The sequence below is a fragment of the Colossoma macropomum genome, unplaced genomic scaffold (assembly GCF_904425465.1).
Source record: "Colossoma macropomum unplaced genomic scaffold, Colossoma_macropomum, whole genome shotgun sequence".
In the NCBI taxonomy this organism is placed as follows: Eukaryota; Metazoa; Chordata; class Actinopteri; order Characiformes; family Serrasalmidae; genus Colossoma; species Colossoma macropomum.
Window position 1 is genome coordinate 23643208 of NW_023494790.1, and position 20595 is coordinate 23663802.

The following is a 20595-nucleotide window of genomic DNA, read 5'->3' on the forward strand; positions in this document are numbered from 1 at the left end:
CACAGAAGCTTCAACAAATAAATATAATATCAGTGTATTTTTCAGTATTTAGTGTGACCACGCTTTGCCTGTATTAGAGCTTCCATTCTTTTCACGAGACTTGCTTTCAGTTTTTCAAAGAATACGGCAATGATATTTACCATACCCCCAAAGTTCAGTCTTAGAAGTTGGTTGCGTTTTCTACTGCTCATGATATAAATAATATCAACTGCAAATTTACATCAATCAGTCCATAAAACCTCACTCCAATCGTAGGTGTCCAGTTTCAGAGTTCTAGTGCAAACGTTCTTTCTGTTTGATCTATTTCTTTTTCTTAGTAACAGCTACACATCCTCTCAGGCCCATAGCTTTAAGGTATCTTCTCACAGTGGAAGAATGGACAGAAACACCTATGGATTGTTTTTAGATTTGAAGAATGGAACTTAATTTCTCCTGAAATCTTGGATTACTGTTTCAGAAACTCCTATTGACACTTTTTCCCTCTGTCCTTTCATTTCCTTATTCAAGTGGATTACCTTATATAACAAAAGATGGATGATCTCTGACTTTTGCACAGTACTGTAACTCACAGGTAGGAATGAGCAAGGACTAAACTGAAGGAGATCCCCTCCTCTTCTCCAATGACTGCTAATGAAAATACTGATCATGATTGTTTGCGCTCCTGTTTACTTTGCTTCGTCCTTGCTGAATGCTAATATACATGCTAATATCTACCATATGGGTGTTCCTGCAGTTCTCTCCAGTGACTTTCCCATTAAACTTCCTCTCGCCAGCCCTCAGTATATTTTAGGCAGTCTAGCACACCGCTATCAGGCCTTGATAGTGTGCATGCCAGGTCCTCAGTGTCAATGGAGCTAAGCATATGCAGAGTGAAGCTGATCATCTATCCCCATGGTGTTCTCCATCTGAAGGTGTCCAGCTGCTTATTGACGGGCACTGGCAGGGGTTTTGCTTGACTAAGCACAGGTCTCTTTACTGAGGCTTGCAGTAGGTGGAGAAGGTTCTTCGTGATCGATGGATGCCAACCCTCTATGTCCAGCCCCCCCGTCCCTCATTCCAGACACACACACACACACGCACCATCCCACACCCCCCACTACTAGCCATCTTTCAAAACCTGGTTGTGGACGGCAATGCTGCCACACTGCAGGGACAAGATCCCCACGCATGATGTGCCGGCGCAATGCAGAGAGGGGATATGACTACAACATCTTCTGTCCAGCTGCGGCCACACACAGACAGGTAAAGAGTTTAATCTTCTTATACCTGAGCCATTATTTTCACCTGAGAAAACATGCAGTTAATTGAGGAACCACTATGATCATAGACTTTTGATTCATCAAAAAGTTTTCTGACCGGTTTGAAATTAAAGACCACTCACTAAGCCTGCATGATTCTTTCCTTGCGCCTGGATAGGCACTGATATTAATGGAATTGTCTTGATAACAATGCAACAACAAAGTGTGTTCATTTGCAAATACGACTCGAATGTTAAACTAAAATCTAGTGATTTTAAATGAGAACAAATTGAAAACTGGTCATTCGAGTGCATATGGACCTTCTGAGTTATAAATCATATGGTAAGCATATATGCATTCTAGACTTTTTTTGTCATAGCTGGCAGTGCTTTACTGTGGACAATGATTTTTAGCTTTTTGAAAAGACAAAAAAGTATCACATATTCAAGAAATCTGATTCACAGATTCTTTAAAATCGGCACTCTTTGCCTTAACCGAATGCATCATGTTTGAAGCAGTTTCTAAGTTTAAGCAGAAAAGCACTCACATGTTTTGAGTCAGTTTGAGTTAGTGAGATTGGGCTTCAGACTAGAAATTGCAGATTATAAGAATAAATCTATAAGAATAGACAATCACAAATTGGTTTAAGCAAGTGTACTCAAGCTTTTGACCTGTAGTCTATGTTTTATTAGTGGATAAGTAGGACCAAGACAAACTATAGGAAGATATATGATAGCTAAGGTGCTGATTCTGCAACTCCGTGAAGTATCATAAACAATCTATTTTAGGATGCTCAGAGTTCAGACAGGGCAGATTGAGTCTGAGATTGGGACAGTAAGATGAAGAGACCCTGTGTTGCCTTATTGATTTCTTTCTGTCCTCCCCGTCTCTCCATGGCCAATTCCGCTTTGTTCCCAGGCAGCTCTACTGAGGCAGAGAGAGGGGCTGTGCTTGGCTGCTGCACACTCTGCAGTCTACCTGTCCAGTAAAAAGCCCTGATACAGTATTACTAGAGGCACACAAAAACACTGCTATAGCTTTAACTCCTTAAGCTCCGCTTTACACAATGTACCTAGACTTGATACCAGTCAAAGGACAGAGACTTGCATGTCATCACTATCTTCACAAAACCTCCCAGACATGGCAAAAGTCAAAGACCAGACTTCATATTTTTAATTTCAGTCAAAACAGCCATGAAGTACAACACATTAATTTTGCAAGATATATTTTTGAGGAATACATACAATGAAATAAAATAAATGAATATAATGAAAGGAAAAGTCAAAGGAAAAGAAGTGAAAACAAATAGAGTTTCCGAAACTACTTTCAAAAAGTTATTAAAAGGTATATGGGACTCCTAACAACCGTGCAAGACCTGGTAGACCACCAAAATGGTTACCATCAGATAAACATACTTAAGACTTTTATCTTTAAGAAAGAGAGGACCAGATAGATCAGATCAGGACCAGATTTTAACCATTTATTGACCAGATAAATGGTTAAAAATTGTTTTAAACAATGCTTGAAAGCCTTTTGCGCAGTTTACACATGTCCATTTGATTTTCATTTTTTAAAAAAGTGTCTTTGTTTCAGTGTGTATGTAATGTATTCGATACGCTACATTTCGCTGAAATAGCTTATCCTTTTTAATAGATCTTCTCCTTGGAGGAAATGATATTCATACACATGCTGTATTCGAACCAGCATGTCATCTCAGAAGCTTTTGTGCACAGCAAAATCTCCAGTGTTGAGTTAACACCTGCAGTGCTGAATGACCCCCGGAATGTTTATATAAGTCCCACTGGAAACGAATAATTTACCACTGTAGGTGTTAATTCTGCACTGGGGATTAAGCTGTGTGTGACCAGTGATTTATAGCTACATGTCCCAGGTGGTCCCTGCCTGCTAAGCAGCTACTGTAGAGACTGTGTTTTTGGTTTAAAGGAGCTATAGGCTTTCTTATAATCTATTGCCCACCCTAGCCCACAAGCTATCCACAGATAAAGCAGCAGGGTGAATGGTTATTGCCCTTTTGACTCATGTAATCAGGGCCTCCCAGAGGAGAATGGGTTTTTCCTTTTGAATTTTGGTTCCGCTTCCTGCTTCTCATGGTCTTAAGGAGTTTTTCCTGAGGCTGTTGCCTTTGGTGGTGCTCAGGGGTCCAAACCTGGAGGCCTGTAAAGCTGCTCTGTAGCAATGTTTGTTGTAAGACATACAAATAAGATATAAGTATAACTGAACTGAACTGACTTCTCAGTGCTTTACCCACAAATGCATTCTATCATAGGAACTGTTGCCAGAACAAGCTTTACTGAACAGTGTAAACATCTGGTCTGTTGGTTAAGGAGAAAGGTCACTGGCTTGGCCATGTATATGCCTCCAACTACATCAAGAAAGTCAAGACACTTGCTGTAAGTGATAGAAAGAGACAAATCTTTAGATCCTAATGAATATTGTTAAGCAATATAAAGACCATATAAGGTGACAGATACTTGCTGTAGGGTGAGATTACATGACGAAAAATACTTCAAATGGGCTCACTGGTGTGTGAAATGAAAAGAAACTTATCAGTCTTAGAGTGAGTTGTCTGGCCCGTTCATTTCTTGCCTCGTATTCAGCTTTGACGGATGAGTGGGTTTCTGTAGCCAAATGTGTGAGAGCAGAAAGAGAGAGTCGTGTGCTGAAATTGTGCAGGAGAAAGGGAGGGAGGGGGACTTCTCCAGCTCAGTGCAGAGCTCTTGTGTGTTTTTCTGCAGCTTCCCCACTCTCCTTCTCTTCTTTCTTTTCAGAGGAATGCAGAAATCTCCCCACATGAGTCCACGTCGCCTGTCAGATATCAGCCCCCAACTCCGACAGCTCAAGTCCCTTGTCGTTGATGAAGAAATAAAGGAGGAAGTCAAGTGTTCCCGGTCTGTGGAAGACATCAATAATGCGTCCATCGAGGAGCGCATCCTCAGGATCACAGGCTACTACGGGTACCAGCCGTGGAGCACAGCTAACAGAGGTGAGGCAGCACCGGAACACCTGAAGATTACACTGCACACACTCATTTTAAATCATACTTACTATACATACCATAGCTCATTAAATCTTAACATAACTCATTATGCGAACATACCGTAACTCATTATACCTTAACATAACACATTATACTTTAACATACCATGACTCAGTATACCTTAATGTAACTTATTATACTTTAAAATAACTAATTATATCTTAACATATCATAAGTCATCACACCTTAACACAACCAATTATACTTTAACTTAACTCATAATATTTAAACATACCATAATTCATCATACCTTACCATAACTCATTATAACATAACATTTGAACTTAAAGTTATGTGTGGCTTATGTACCAAAATAGTCATAATTCCATTTTTCATCCTCTCTTTATGCCTTAGAATTAACAACACTGTTTTTGTTACTGTTTTCAAACTCTTTTATTTAAGAAAGGAAGTGAAAAATGATCAGTTTTCCATGATATGGGCCCTTTAACATAGCACTCTTCATTATTAAACCTTGAATGTAACACACACCCCTTAAAAACAAAGACCAAATGGAACCGGGGTTCTCTGGAGCAAGACAGTCCATTTCTGTTGTCTAAAGAACCTTTAAGTGAATGATATCTTTAAAGAACAAAATTTGTGAAGAACTGTAAAGAACTTCCACATACTGTACAGGGTCTATACTAATTAAAGTTGTATTCCTAGAACTGTACATTCAAGCCAAGAATTTTAAGGATGTAACCTGTAAGCTTTTGCTGTCTTTCCCTTTTTTCACACTTTTCTAGTACATCCATAATCCAATTGTCCAGATTTTTCAGGCTACAGTATTTCCACCTTTTAACTATACTCAGGCTTTTCCACCACTACCTTTTGAATTCGAATGCTTCTTCTCTTGATGTCCCATAGTTTAAAATACAGAGAGCTGGAACTTCTTGGAACTTTTGCTTGGTCATTGTGAAGTAGGTGGGTACACTGAGATTGGGGTGGATGATGGATGTTTCAGTTGAAGCGAGCACTTTATGGTCACTGTAAACACATTGATCTTAGGCTGCCACTACAAATACACCTCTGCATAAGTTTAAGCCACTCTGCTCTGGAGCTTCGCTCCTCAATTCAGCAGCTCTCTGCTATGGGTCTGGATTTGCATGTGCTAATGAAGCATATATAGAGGCAGGAACACACAATCAGTTGCATAACTAAAGCAGAAGGTGTCGGTGATGAAGGTTATATACAGACATGATAAAGTGTAATGTTTCCATTATATGATTATATGTGCACACAGTTACCTGTTGCATCTAATTACAAACCATTAATAAGCCTTTGTTCTCTGTTGGGGGCATCAGTGCTACTTTCTCCAGCTGAATATGTTATTACTATACCTCTGTCGTGATTCTACTGTAAATGAGAAAGTAGCAAAGGCTGCTTCTGCTGAGTCATCAGAGCTCGGGGAAGACTCCTAGCGAAGCTCAATCTCCTTCTCTTGCAGGATGTGGTATAGCGTGGATGAAGGTTGATTTGTATGCACTCTCACGTACAACTCCACCATCCCCACTGTGCCTGTGTAGCGCAGTGTTGAGAAGAGAGCGAAAACTTTAATCTCTGCCGTATCGCTGTGGAGTCAGGGGTGGTACAGCTTGCTGCAAAGTTAACTGCACATTCTTTGCTTTACATTCCGTGAAATTATTGTAGGGAGCTGTATAAATACTGGAACAGGAGATGCATTGAATGCCCTTAATTCACCTGCACACTTACTCAGTTATGAAATTATCCAATTAGCCATTCATGTTGTAGCCGTGCATCTCTAGAGTTTACACAGAAAACATCCAGTGAGTGGCAATTCTGTGGGGAGAAACACCATGTTAATGAGAGAGTTCAGAGGAGGATGGCTAGACTTTTTCCAGGTGACAGGAAAGATACAGTAACTTGAATAACCACTTGTTGCAGCAGTAGTGATCAGAAACTCATCTCTGAACACACAACACATCAATCCATGAGGTGGATGGGCTACAACAGCAAAAGACCACATTGGGTTCCTTCTGTCAGCCAAGTAGACACATGCTCACCCAAACTGGACTGAGCTGAAAATTGGAAAAATGTCACCTGGTCTCATGAATCTCGATTTCTGCTGTGACATGCAGATAGAAGGGTCAGAATTTGGCCTAACAGCCAGAATCTATGGACCAAACCTGCATTGTGTTAACAGTTCATGCGTGCAGTGGTGTTGTAATGGTGTAGGAAATGTTTTCTTGGCCACCTAATGCCAATCAAACATCATCTGAATGCCACTCTGCAAAAAAATAAATCCTACACTCTCAAAGAGATGGTTAAAAAGATGGTTCTTTAGTAAAGACAATGGTTCTATATACTTATGAACACTCAAAGAACCACTGGCATGCTTAAAGCGTTCATTGCATCAAGAAATTGTTTTTCAGATTGATGGAGAATGTGTTATACAGCACCAAGAAAGGTTCTTCTATTGTTGCAAGCTTGACAAACATTTTCAAGAAGGTTCTATATAGATCCATATATAACACATTCTCCATCAATCTAAAGGACCATTCCACAATACACAGAACAATTAAGTATGTAAATAGTTCTTTGAGTGTTTATGTTTCTATATAGAACCTGTCTTTACTAAAAGAACCCTTTGAAGAACCAAGTGTAATTATCTCATAGCGAGGCCATTTTTTTCTAATAAGTTGCCTTACAAAGCACTGAGAATATTAGATTATTTTGTTTATGTTAAAAACAGTTACCTTTAACAGCCCAACTGCGAACATTTGCCTTATTTTAAGTCATTTATAGCACAAAACAAGTCACTCATCAGCTTATTATGATTATTGTGTCAATGGTTTTTTCACTTGTTTCGAGAAACAGCCACTTCTTTGTCTAACTTCACGGATCAGGTTATTGAGATGGCATTTGTTATTTGACAGACTTTGAAGGACAGAATTCAAATATGACCATTTTGAGTCTCAGATTACTAGCAATATAGTCTTGACAAGAGGCTTGAATGAAAGAAATGGTTTGTTGTTATTTTGTATGAAAACTGAATCTTTGATGAATATTTCACACACTAAAATGAAAAATTATATGGTTACATATTTTATTATTAGTTAAAAATAGGTTGATGTGAAGAACCAGACATTATGGCTTATTTCAAGAAATCTTAAATTTTGCTTATGCCACTGGCAGTTTTATTTGTTTGTTTATTTGTTTGTCTGTTTGTTTGTTTTACTTAACATAAGCATTTGCATTTTCAATATATAATCATTTACATCTCATTTTCAGTATGTTTTTTCTAGTTTTTGTGATTGTCTTTTTTCAGTGCCAACTTTATCTGTGTATATTGTCTCTATTCAAAAGAAACACAGTTCTCAAAAATAATAACTTTACAGGTGAAGGCAGAGGAGAAGGCAAAAGCCTTCTTAGTCATTTTAATGTAAGTTAATGTAAAAAGGTTTTATTCCATGTTATTTTGGAGAATTTGCATTGGTCCAATCATCATGCAACTCTCACACAATGTAAAGCACAGCTGCTTTGCTCAAATGATGTTGGAAAATAAAGAAACAATAATTGAGATACAGGATTTTCTTTGGGCAGCAACAATTTGACTTTTTCATTGAAGGGTAGCTAATGCAGTCAGCTCACTGACACTATACAGCATTCATTTTCTGACTGCTCTGTATGTATAAGTTCATCCAATGTGTTGGAGCTGAAGTGATCTGATAGAAGGTCTTTGAACTGTGCCAAGAGTGACTCTGTGCTCTTACACTTGTGGGGTGAAATATGGAGTGTGACGGCTCCTGTCCAGATTAAATAGCGATCGATGGTGAGATGAGACTTAGTGGTCAGAAAGATGAGACTTTGTGGTCAGACAGTGTCACAGAGGAAACTATGTCTCTCAGACAGAAAATAAAACACTAGCTAAAATGGGCCCCTGTCAAAGATATCCCCGAGTCACTGCATAGAACAACTGGTGTCTTTGTGCCTCTTTGAGCGGTAGCACAACGCACTATTTTCCATTTTCAAGCTCCCACTGCCTAAAACTGCAAGATTAGCAGCATCAGGGTTGTGCTGGGAAACAGTAGCTCAATGCACTGCGGAGAAATGGAAATATCTTGTGAACCATGTCAAAAGCTCTTGCTTGTTCCTTTAATTCATCCAAGGCAATATCGTGGTTTGACAGTTCTTAAAATTACATCACATTAATGCTTAACTCTCTATAGTTCTCCCTGAGGCCAGAAAGAAAAGAGCAGGGAAAGAGAGGAATTAATGTGAGCCTGAAAATGAGAGGCACTTTAGTAAGAAAGACAATCTTGGTCTTCATTATAAAAACAGAAAGCATTTGCATGAGAGAAGGAGGCATTCATTTAAGATTCTGCATCAGCCCACTGACTGAACATACCCAGCCCTTCTACATATCCACTGAAATTTCTTCACAAACTAGTTAGCTTGTATTTTTAAGTGTGAAGCTGCCTTTCACTCACTCTCACGTTCACTCACTCACTTACTCACTCACTCGCTTGTTCACTCATTCACTCACTTATTCATTCATTCAATCACTCACTCGCTAACCCGCTCAATCACTCATTTATTTACTCACTAACCCACTTATTCATTAATCCACTCATTTACTCACCCACTCACATGCCTGCTCACTCACTCACTCACTCACTCACCCACTTACTCATTCATTCACTCACTCATTTATTTACACACTTGCTCATTCACTCACTCACCCAACCCCTTCCTCACTCACTCACTTATTCACTCACTCACAGGCTAGCTTGCTCATTTACTCACCCACCCATTCACTCCCTCACCCATTCACTCCCTCCCTCACTCACTCACTCACTAATTCACTTATTCAAAACAAATGCTTTGGTCTTATGATTCTGTAACTGAAAATCACAGCAGCCTCCTGGATCTTCTTGGAGTATTTCAGCTCTGCGCCTACATTATCTCTGACCTGCTGATCGCTGTGTTTGTTTAAGGGACGATCGATACCACTAATTTTCTTTTCAGTCCGATGCCATATAATTCCATGGCTAATATCCTGATACCAATATTGATATTATTATTTTTAAAAGCGTCCTTGTACACTTTAAAAGGGGAATTCATTGTTATTTCTACAGTGAAAACCAGTAAAAATATGGTAAACATTTTTGAAAACCTTAGCATTAGTGTCGAATAAATTGCCACATAGTCTGACTGTTTAGGGAAATAACTCTCCCACAGTCTGATGAGGCTGAATGTGCCTACGAGTGTGAGAAGCAGAGGGAGAGAGTGGAAGGAAAAGAAGTTCCTACATGTTCATTTGCATAGTAATACTTCTAGTTTTATACCACTAATGTTTATTCACTTTTCTGCTTAAAGAAAATACTTAATATCAATATTGTCTTTTTACTGTCTTCTGTTCTTGGCGGATGACTTTCATGCAATTCTACACTATGTTTCCAAGTATGCTCATTGGTACCTCTGATTTTTGACTTTCATCTGCCTTTGTTGATGACTGGTCGACAGATTTGCCTGCATTTTCTATTTTGTAACCCCTGCCTCTTGAAACTCATCCAGTGAAACTTCTTATCTACATCTGACATGCAGGTAGACTGCATGTCACTCAACTAAATAAGGAGTACAGACAACTCAACTTAGTCATCTTTATGCTTGCATATTAGGGGCTTGATTGTAAAGCTGCTCTGTGACAATGTCAGTTGCACTGTATACTGTTGTATGCAAAGATTTGGGCACCCCTGACATGTTTTTGTTGGTTTTCTAAGTGAAAATAAGTTAACTCATCCTCTACAGAGAACACATAGCCTGTGAAAAAGTTGTGGCACAATTTATGTTTTATTTTTTCCAGTATGGTAATCTCACCACAAAAGTAGAATTCTTACTAAAATTTGCAGGAAATGCCATATTCATGCTTGTTCCCTGGAGAGAATGTGTTCACTTATTTTCACTTAAACATATGTAATCTGTCAGATGAGTTTAAACTTTTGCAAATGGCTGTAAGTAAAATTGAATTGAAATGAATTGATCTATCTATACTTAAACAAACAAGTTTTTCTGTAGCTCCCTTTGCCAAGTTGGAAAAGTTTTACAGAACACTGGCAAAAGTCCCATTCAACCTAATGAGACATTGCACCACTCTTTGTTTAGAGTTGCTGCATGATTTTCCAGTTTAAAGTGTTGCACTGCCTAGCTGGACTGTTTTGCTGTAGCTAGTGAAAATATCCAGGTTGGAAACAACAACACTGAATTTGCCCCCATACATACATTAGCTTGATTGCACAACAAATAATGCCCAATCTCCTCTAACAGTATGATCTTTCACCAGTGTACAAAGTAAACGTTTTGTAATCAATGCTGTACAATGTCTCATTAGATTGAATGAGATGTTAGATTCAATGAGATGTTTACCAACAATCTATAATTCTAGCAATTGCTACCCCCAAAAAAGCACATTTGCAGGCAAAGCATGGATAGGTCAATTGCACATAGTTTATTTCCTACTCAATTATAAAACTCAGAAGTAAGACATTGCTTGTAAGTTGTGTCATTCAGAGTTTTGGAATAGAACTTCAGAACTATCAGTTGTTTTATCAGATCTTGATTCACATTACTGTACAGTTTCACTATACATTGCATAATAGTGTAATCAAAGTGTGGTTTGCCTGTGTGCCCATTCATTAGTGCTTCTGCTGTGTAGTGGCCAGCTCTAGGGCTCAGGTCACATAAGCTATCTTAGTGATTGGTCCCTGGCGTCACCATGATGGAATAATGAGCGTCTCGCTTTGCTGCTTGGGGACAGTCTGTCTGCCTCGAAGCCCTTCAGCTTACTGACTGCTGCACTGACAGCTCAATCCAGCCCTGGCACACACTAGAGTGGCTGCTTAACCTCCTGCTACAGCCCTACCAGAAAAGTGTGAGTCAGGAATTTAGAGGGAAACAAACAACCATGACAGACACAATAGTCTGTTAAATCTGATTACTGGAGTTTACTCTGATGGTTTATGGAAAGTCATAGTCTTTGCTTTTTTGAGTTCATTCAGTTTGGCTGCACAAATGACAAATGAAGATGTTTTTATTAGAAAAGTCTTTTGAGTAACTTGATTAGTCAGGTTTAATAATGACATTTATTGTTGTTAAATGTTTTCATTGAGCACATAAAGGTATTCTCAACTCAACTGCCAGCACTGCATTTAAATTTGCTTCAATATGTTAATATTAAATCCTGTAGCAGATGTTGCAGGTAGGGATATTATACTATCTCACTTGAAGTATAAGCTGTAAGCTATAAGCTCTCCAAGGTAAATTACACAAGGGTACTTCCTCACTTTTAGCTCAGGAAGGACAGACATGACAATGTACACTGTGTCGTCATTTTTGTTATATACAAACACCTTGTACCTACATTCTTTGGCCATTTTAGCAAAAACAACTACCATAGTGGCACATTTTGAAGGTATCCAGTTACTGACTGTAGGCCATCTGTTCCTGCACAAATTGTCAGGCATCCTTTAGCCCGTTCATTAATTTAAAGGGACCACCATTGGACCACCACCGAGCTCCTATAATTTGGTGGACCATTCTCAGCAAAACAGAGGCACTAATATGGTACAAGTGTATCCATGAGATACTGTCCACCAGTCTTATTAGTGTGCCATGTAGGTGTACAGTTAGAGACTATAGCTTTTCCATGTGTGGTTTGTGTAAACATCTTCTAGTCCTCTGACCACAGAAACTAACCACAGAAATTGATACTTTTGGCCAGCAGACTATTCTCAACCCAGCAGTGACACTGAGGTGTATAAAACCCTACATGTAGTGTATACATTCCTACTAACGGAACCAGGGTTCAAATTGTGGCAGAGGTATTGGTGAATGCTATCTTCACAATGTATTTTTGTGAGGTTTACCCCTGTAGGTTTTACATTTACATTTATGGCATTTGGCAGACGCTCTTATCCACAGCGACTTTTTGATCAACTTACAGAGGTAGGAGAAGGTAGTGTTAGGAGTCTTGCCCATGGACTTGGTACACTATACTATATTGGTATAGTGTAGGGTGCCTGCCTGTATTAATATGAATGCTTTGTACACGTGCTGATGAGAAGACACAGCAAGTAGGTCTAAGAGGGAATATTTTCTCAGTTAATGGATTAAAATATTTAATTTAGGATAAAATATTTAGGATCAAATTTACAATTAATTAGTCTTTAGTAGGCAGGTTTGTTGTAAAATTGAATTATGATTCAATTTGCTGAACAAAAACATACACATCTTATTATTAACGCATGATGCAGTAGGCTACTGTGAATGTTACCCATTGTATGTTCTTGAATAGCCTAAAATGAATCTTTGTGATCAAAAACACATTAGTTGTCTTGCATAATTATATTCAAGGATATAACACTGGACCCTCTAAGTTCAATTTTGTCTCTCTCAATAGAGCTGCTTTTGTCCAGGACAACACTTTCTGCCAATTTGAACCCTGAGCTTTACACACATAACCATGTCACTACCATATTGGCACATCTGCTGCACTAAAAATGGTCCACAACCCAAATAATATTTAGTCTGCAGTGGTCCTATGGTGGTCTCTTTCCATTGATGGACAAGATAGGGTCCTGCTGATGAATGTGCAGCAACAGATAGGATATTGTACACCTGCATTGTGCATATCACTGTTGTCGGAAGAAAACCTCGTATCTCCAAAATGGTAACTTTACAGGAAAAGGAAAAAACCTACTTTACTTTTAATGTAAGTCAATGAAACCAGCCTTTTTTTCAAGTATTTTTGGGTTGTTTCTTTCGGTCCATTCTTCATGAAATTCACACACAATGTAAAGGCCAACAGGCATTTTTAAATTATGTCAAAAACTGAAAACGACAAAAATAGAGATACAAGGTTTTCTTCTGACAGCAGTGATATGGTAGGTGTACCTGACAACATGGTCAATGAATGTCAGTACAGGTATAGGTACTGTACAAAAGTCAGAGGCCACCCTTCATTTATTTAATTTCCAGTCAAGATGGCCAATAAATATAAAGTTTTTCATTCAGGAAAACAAAAATCAGAAAACATACCTAATAAACTAGTAGCTCAGTGTATAGCAATTTTGCTATAGCTAAATACTCCTTTCAGTGTATGTTGTGACCGTGTTTACAGCAATGGAGCAGTCGAGCAGAGAGAAGGTGGAAGTGAAGGCTGATGGCCATGCTGGAGCGGGCATGGTGAAGTCAGAGGGCATGAGCAGTAGGCAGAGAATGCGCTGCTGTCTGCGTGTGACTGCAGTCCACCTGCGGCGGGCGCTCTGGGGGGTCATCACCGTTCTCTGCATCTGCTCGTCCTGGTCAGGCTCCACCCAGCTGGCCAAGCTCACAGTTAGACAGCTCAACGTTCCCTTCACACTCACCTGGTTCGCCACTTCCTGGAACTGCATCATATTCCCCCTCTACTACCTGGGCCACCTGTGCTGCAGTAAGGACCGGCAGACCCCTCGACAGCGCTTCAGGTGAAAGACCTTCCTGGAGAATCAACTTACTCAGGCTGACCTTTGGAAAGGCTGATTAAGTGGATTCTGTGGTTCTGATTACCTGAACTGTAAAGGCAGAAACTCTGACCTTTTCCTGATTTCCTTAACTGGCTCCCATGGGCCTGCCTGCAGTTCTTTAGTTCTTTCTGACAGCTCAGCAGAAATCAGAAAGGTTTCAGAGGTTTGAAGTTAGACTTAAAGTAGGCAGAGTTTTTTTTTCAGACTTTTTTCATTAGGTAGACAATTTCATCATTATTGAAGTGGAAGTTCAGCAAAAATTCAAATTTTACCAATTTTCTGCTTTCTCCAAATGTGGTCAATCAGCCAAGATGTTCTCGGTGCCCAAAGTTTGTTTCTTTAGTTTTGTACTGGAACTAGGAGGCTAATGCAGTTAACAAGTAGTGGAAGCTTATTCACCCATTAGCACTGTGCAAACTACAGGCTTTAATCATTACACCCTTGCCTCAGACCATGTCTCATTGTTAAGTAATCTCAACAAAGGCATTTGTATAGATTTGAGGGCCCTAAGCAACATCCTCTTTGGGGGCCCTTATCACTTCATCCATTTTTTAAAAGAAAAAGAAAACTGGTAAATAGTAAAGACAGTAAAACAATAAATAACTATAAACAGCATATAAGTTGTATATGTAACATAAATAAACTAAATACTACATGCTTGCTAGGGACATCTGGTGGCTCAGAGACATTAAGCAACTGTTTATACCACAAATAGCTAGAAACAGGCCCTGAGTCACAAATAGTCTTGTGGTTTCAGGCAATGTATGACATACTGTTATCTATAAACATAGGCAAAGTGATAGCTGCTACTACTGTTTGTAGTTCAGTGGTACACTTTTATTATTTGTATAGATGAATGTAGCCAATTATACAGATAAATTTGGAGATCAAATTTGACCATATTTTTGCTACATTTAGGGTAAAGGAAAAATTGTGCAAATTAGATTTTTTGCTAACTGCCAATTTAACCCCTTAAACTCTAAGCTTATTGTTCAGCTATTAATCTTAAAGCTTATTCTGCAGTAATTACCGTACATTACACAGTAAATACTAGCAAACTAATATGCTAAGTATGTAGTTCCTCAGGGTAGTTGAAGTCAAATAGTGGCATTTACATGTTGGCGTTGAAAAACTGTTCTGTGCCTCATAGCAGTACATTGGCATGGCGACAGCACCATGGGTAAAAATGTTTGGCTATCAGAGGAGAGGACAAGCAGTGCTGATTATTTATTTCAGTTGGAAAAAGGAAGGACACTGAGCCCTTTTATTTAGTTAGTTTTTGTTGTTGTATAATACTGGACATGAGATGTTTGGCATTTAGGTGTAGTCCACATCCATGGTTGACGGCAAAAGTTGGCGGACCTCTTGACGGAAAGTACCGCTGACCCCTGCCGTTGCCGCTGGCGGAGGCAGAAATTTCCACTGCTGCTCCATTGAAAACAATGGACTATCCGGTTTGCTGTCAACTGTTTACTGCTATTATGTAAATAAAGCATTATAGAGTTAAGGATTTGAAGGGTAATTGCACTGTTTTTTCAAAATTTCTCTATAACTCAGTTGTTGAGATGTAAACAAAGTAATTCAGAATGATTTGATGTGCAATGGTATATTACAGAGAAGCAGAACAGGCTTGGATTTTTTTGCAATGGTAGTGATAGGAACCAGGTGTTGTAACATTGCAATGGACAATTTTGCCTTACAACACCTTGCATGTACCTCTTTCCTTTGAATGGATTAAAACAATGTGTTTTGGGCAGAACTCTTCTCTAAAACTATTGTAAAACAATGTTTCAGGCATCAGGCAGCACATTTGTAACCATTTAATGAAACAGTTTTCTGTGAGGTAGCTTTAGAGGAATTAAACGCTTCAGATGTCTGGTTCCTATCACTAGCGCTGTGGAACAATTCTGACTTGGTCAGATCTCCAGAGCGGGATGTTTCACATAAAACCGCTCTGCATAACTTTCTTTAATGACCTTAATGATTTGGTTATGCAGAAATTTTGAAAATCAGTTGAATTCCCCTTTAAACCTGATGCTGTGCTCACAGTGTGAAGTTAGGTCGGTTTGTGCTGAGTGATGATCAGTGTTTATCTGGGCATAAATGCAGGGAGTGCTGTCAGTTCCTGGGAGATGATGGGCTATCGGTGAGGACGTTGCTGTCACGGGTGGCTCCATTTGGAGTGCTGTGGATCCTCACAAGCTACCTATACCTGCAGGGCCTGCGCAGGATCCCCCCCACAGACGCCTGTGCTCTTTTCTGCTGTACTCGCGCCTTCATCTTCCTCATCTCCTGGATCGTGTTGCGTGACCGCTTCATGGGCATCAGGGTGAGAGTCACACTGTGACGACAGTCGCCAGTGGGATTTCATATTGAGCAGATACTAAACAAAGTGATGGTGTGGATTGGTGGTGCTTTTCTCCACTCTGATTTAAAATAAAATTCCATAGTTTTCATCTAATCTTCATCTGTAATGTACAGTCAATTACCACAAACAATAATTATGATGTATACCCCCTATACTTACTAAAGAACAGAAAACAAGTTGCCTCAAAACACACAAATATTAGAAGCTAATTGGCAGGTGCTGGACTTGAAGCACCCTTATAAACACTCTTATAAAGTATCTGCGCATTGGCTTCAATTAATTAGTACTGTGCAAAATTCAGAGACTACCCTTCATTTATCCACATTAAAACAACCATTAATACAAGTAAAAATAGCCAGTAAGTACATGTTGATCATTCCTTAGGAGATATTTCTGAGGAGATAACATACAAGATAATTCACTTTCATAAAGAAGGGGAAAGTCAAAGAAAAATAAGTGAACAGCAAGAGTTTCCAAAGAACTGTTAAACGATACAAAGAAAATGTGATTCCTAACAAGGAACAATCAAGCTCCACTGTTGCTTCAGATCTGAAAAAATTCACAGGTGTTTCTGTCCATCCTTCCACTGTGAGACGACAACTCAACACTGAATGTGAAAGGATGTGTACTGTAAAGAAGCCATTACTGATAAAAGAAAGCAGACAAAAAAGAAGAAAATGTGCAAATCAAAGAAGCTGCTGGTTTTCTCAGAACATTGGACTGACCACCCCAGAGTCCAGACCTCAACATTATTGAACATGTTTGGAAGAAGAAAATGCAATCGGCTTCTAAGACTGAACTTTGGACATGTGGAAAAATATCCCTGCAGATTTCTTTAAAAAAATTGAAAACATATCTCCTGAAAAAAAATGACTGTAATAAAGGCAAAATGTGGACACACTAAATATAAATATATATATATATTTATTTAGTTGTTGAGTCTTTTGTGCAGATTTCCATTACATAAATGTTTCCTGATTGTTGTTTTGACTGGTATCTGACTACTGTAATTATGTCTAGTCAATGTGTTTTCTGTTCAGACTAAAGTTCAGGAAAACTATTGTCTGTGGTAATTGACCATACTCCAGATGTGGCAGATAGACATTAGGCTGAAAAACGCTGCTCTTTTAACATCTGTAGAATGCCTGTCAGACTTTTCTTAAAGCTAAAGAAAACCCTTTCTGTTTCCTCTCTGCATGCAGATTGTTGCAGCCATTTTAGCCATTGCAGGCATAGTAATGATAACCTATGCGGATGGTTTCCATAGCCACTCTGTAATTGGAATTTCACTGGTGGTTGGATCTGCATCCACAGCAGCCGTGTACAAGGTAAGCAAATATGAATGAGTTTTATGCAACATTATACCATCAAGCCCCCAAACTGGGCACTAAAGTGCTGCATTGCTTTCTGAGCATGACTGAAGGGTGATTTATGAGCATGCTCCTGTCTTTCTGCAGATCCTGTTTAAGCTAGTTTTGGGTAGTGCCAAGCTAGGTGAGGCAGCGTTGTACCTGACTGTCCTTGGAGGTGCCAACATGCTCTTCGTCAGCATTGTTCCACTCATACTTCTTCTCACGGGGGCAGAGGATGTTGGCTCTCCTGGAGACATACCCTGGCTCAGTCTGTGTGGAATGGCTGCACTTCTGCTGGGTAAGGACACCCTTAATTTTCAATCACACATGAATTAAATTATGTCCATTATTTCCAAAAACAATTTAAAAGATGGATATGTCAGACCACAGGACACATTTCAACTTGGTGTCAGTCCATTGCAGATGAGCTGGAGCCCAGAGAAGTCAACATCAATTCTGGATGTTGTTGATATATGGCTTCCACTTTGCATAGTACAGTCTTAACTTGCATTTATAGATCCAGCAGCAAACTGGGTTTACTGACAAGGGCTTTCCAAAGTATTCCTGAGTCCATGTGGTCATATTTATTACAGAAGCCTGTAGGTTTATAATGCAGAGCCACCTGAGGAATCAAAGGTCATGGTCATTCAATACTGGTTTTTGGTCTTGGCATTTGTGCACATACATTTCTCCGGACTCTCTGAATCATTGACTGTAGATGGTGAAATCCCTAAATTCCTCGAGATCTTGCATTGAAAAAATGTTGCTCTTGCAATTTTGTGCAAGGTGGAGAATGTCATTCCACAAGCTTCCCAATCTTATATTGCCCCTGTCCTAATTGGGGATGTGTTGCAGGCATCAAAGTTGGAGTTACAAAAGTTTTCAGTAAAGTTAAGATAAGGTAAAAAGATCTCTTCTTTGTGCTGCTTTCAATTAAATACCTGTGAAAGGTCACAAAAAATCGCTGCTTTCTGTGCATTTTACCTTCTGTCCGATTTTTTTAGAATTGGGTTTGTAATATTGTTGGTTTATTGTTTATGCAAATATTAGAATTTAATCACATTGTACCCTTTTACTTTTATTTTTTCCCAGTGTTCAACTTCCTGTTAAACTTTGGCGTGTTGATAACACTTCCTACATTGATTTCTTTGGGTGTTGTCCTGAGTGTACCTGTGAATGCAGGTAAGTTGCCTTCACACCTGGACTGCATGGACATCTTACACTGAGTCGCCAGTCGATCAACTAAAACTCTTTGGCTAGTGAATTATTTGCATGAGCACAGCAGCAACACAAGCATTCTATCTGCATGTGAGTGCTTGGGGTGCTGGTAAGTGTGTATCAGGCCTAGTGTTGTTACTGGTGTTTTAGATGAATAGCACCTCATGAAACTGGTTTGTAACTCACACACTCACATTTAGCAGGCTGAAGATTCTCCACCAGGGGGCCCCATTAGCAGTCAAATAGCTTTCATAAGAGCAGTGCTTCGCCCTCATGTTGCTTTGTGTTCTTATTAAATTTTGTGTACACTCATTGGCCAGTCTATGAGCAGGCGTGGAAAATACTTAAGTAGTTGTCTTTCGTTACTATACTATGTAATTGAATACTATTATCCATTATCCATATTCCCCCTTTGAACTAAGTAAGATTTTGTGTAGTTGTGTTAGCCATTCTCTAGTCCTTCATCAATGGTCAGTTTCTTTAGAAGGCATTACTTGTCCGCTGCAGTCTAGTTTGTATATTTTGCCTAATAGAAACTGCACCCCCTCCCCTTCTTTTCAGTAATAGACCGCTACATGTGTGAGATCCAGTTCAATAGTGTCCGAATCATCGCAGTGTCCATCATCTGTCTGGGCTTCCTGCTGCTGCTGCTGCCAGAGGACTGGGACCAATGTCTGCTGCAGCTGCACACAATCCTGAACAACAGGGACAAGCCACAAGAGGGCACAAGAGATACGAATGCCGAAACAATGCACATCCGACCCAGCCAGGCCAGAAACTGCAATACCAAACCAGCTCTTTCACACTAATCTGTAGTTTCTTTGATATAACAACATCAATACTGCATTCCAGCCCATTCTTTATCTGCCTCCGAGGAATGGGGGTTGCTAAGCAATTACATTGCAGTAACAGAATCCACATGGAAAATAAGGCGCACACTTTTATTGTGGCTAACTCTTTATTTTCCTTTTGCTGAGTTTAAGACACTGTTGCAATCTGAAAAGAGAGAACTATGCAATACTAATGATAGAATAATGGTTTTAAGTCTTCCAGTGGAAATATAAAGAATAAGATGAATGCTGAATTAATTCAGGGTGGGCTGTTTTAGAGTGAATTTTTGTAAGATTCTTTTCAGACATGAAACACCAGACTGTATAATGTAGCATCTTTCATATTTGAAAGTGAGAGTCATAGGTAGTATAGGTAGAGAGTATTTCTGCACCTGCTGCAGTTCTATTCTATATTGCATTATGATGCCTTATGTAGGTGAATATATGCTACTTGTGTACTGAATGCATATAAGGATTTGCTGAATATTATTCTTCAATTTCAATACATTGCCACAGCCTTCGCAGTCCTGCTCTTGTAATATGCTATATAATCACTATAGTGTCATTTTTCTGGGCTTTTATGTAATCCTGTAAAATCATGGGTTTATCAAATCAATATTAGATTATATATTTCAGTAACAGTGGCAATACATTTATACTATATTCCTGTGGAATTGTGGCTTACTGTAAACCTTTGTAAGGAATGACAGTTGTACTTAAACATGCTGAATACCTAAAATAAAGAACTCAAGAACACTTACTGTTTTGGAGAAAATCTATACGATGCATGTATTGCACACATATAAGGCAATTTCCTCAATATAACAGACACTCATAAGCAAGATTGGGATGTAATACACGCCACTGCAATCTGTATCCAGTCCAAGTTATATTTTGTAAAGGTAGAATCCTTGGTAACCAATAATAACCAAGCAGTGCTTGGTTATTATTTTATAATAAACGCTCAGCATGTAAAAACATAGTTTGAAGAAGAGCACAGAAAACAGCTT

At 39.1% G+C, this 20595-nt stretch overlaps 1 protein-coding gene across 1 annotated transcript; it reads left to right on the forward strand.

Annotated features, from left to right (window-relative positions):
- The first annotated feature begins 4013 nt into the window (after positions 1 to 4013).
- slc35f3a (solute carrier family 35 member F3a) lies at positions 4014 to 19564 on the forward strand. The gene is made up of 7 exons (XM_036571833.1): positions 4014 to 4242; positions 13433 to 13778; positions 15927 to 16146; positions 17388 to 17513; positions 17643 to 17835; positions 18630 to 18719; positions 19317 to 19564. The coding sequence occupies exons 1-7, from the start codon at positions 4032 to 4034 to the stop codon at positions 19562 to 19564; spliced, it is 1434 nt and encodes a 477-aa protein (XP_036427726.1). The 5' UTR covers positions 4014 to 4031.
- Positions 19565 to 20595: the final 1031 nt, after the last annotated feature.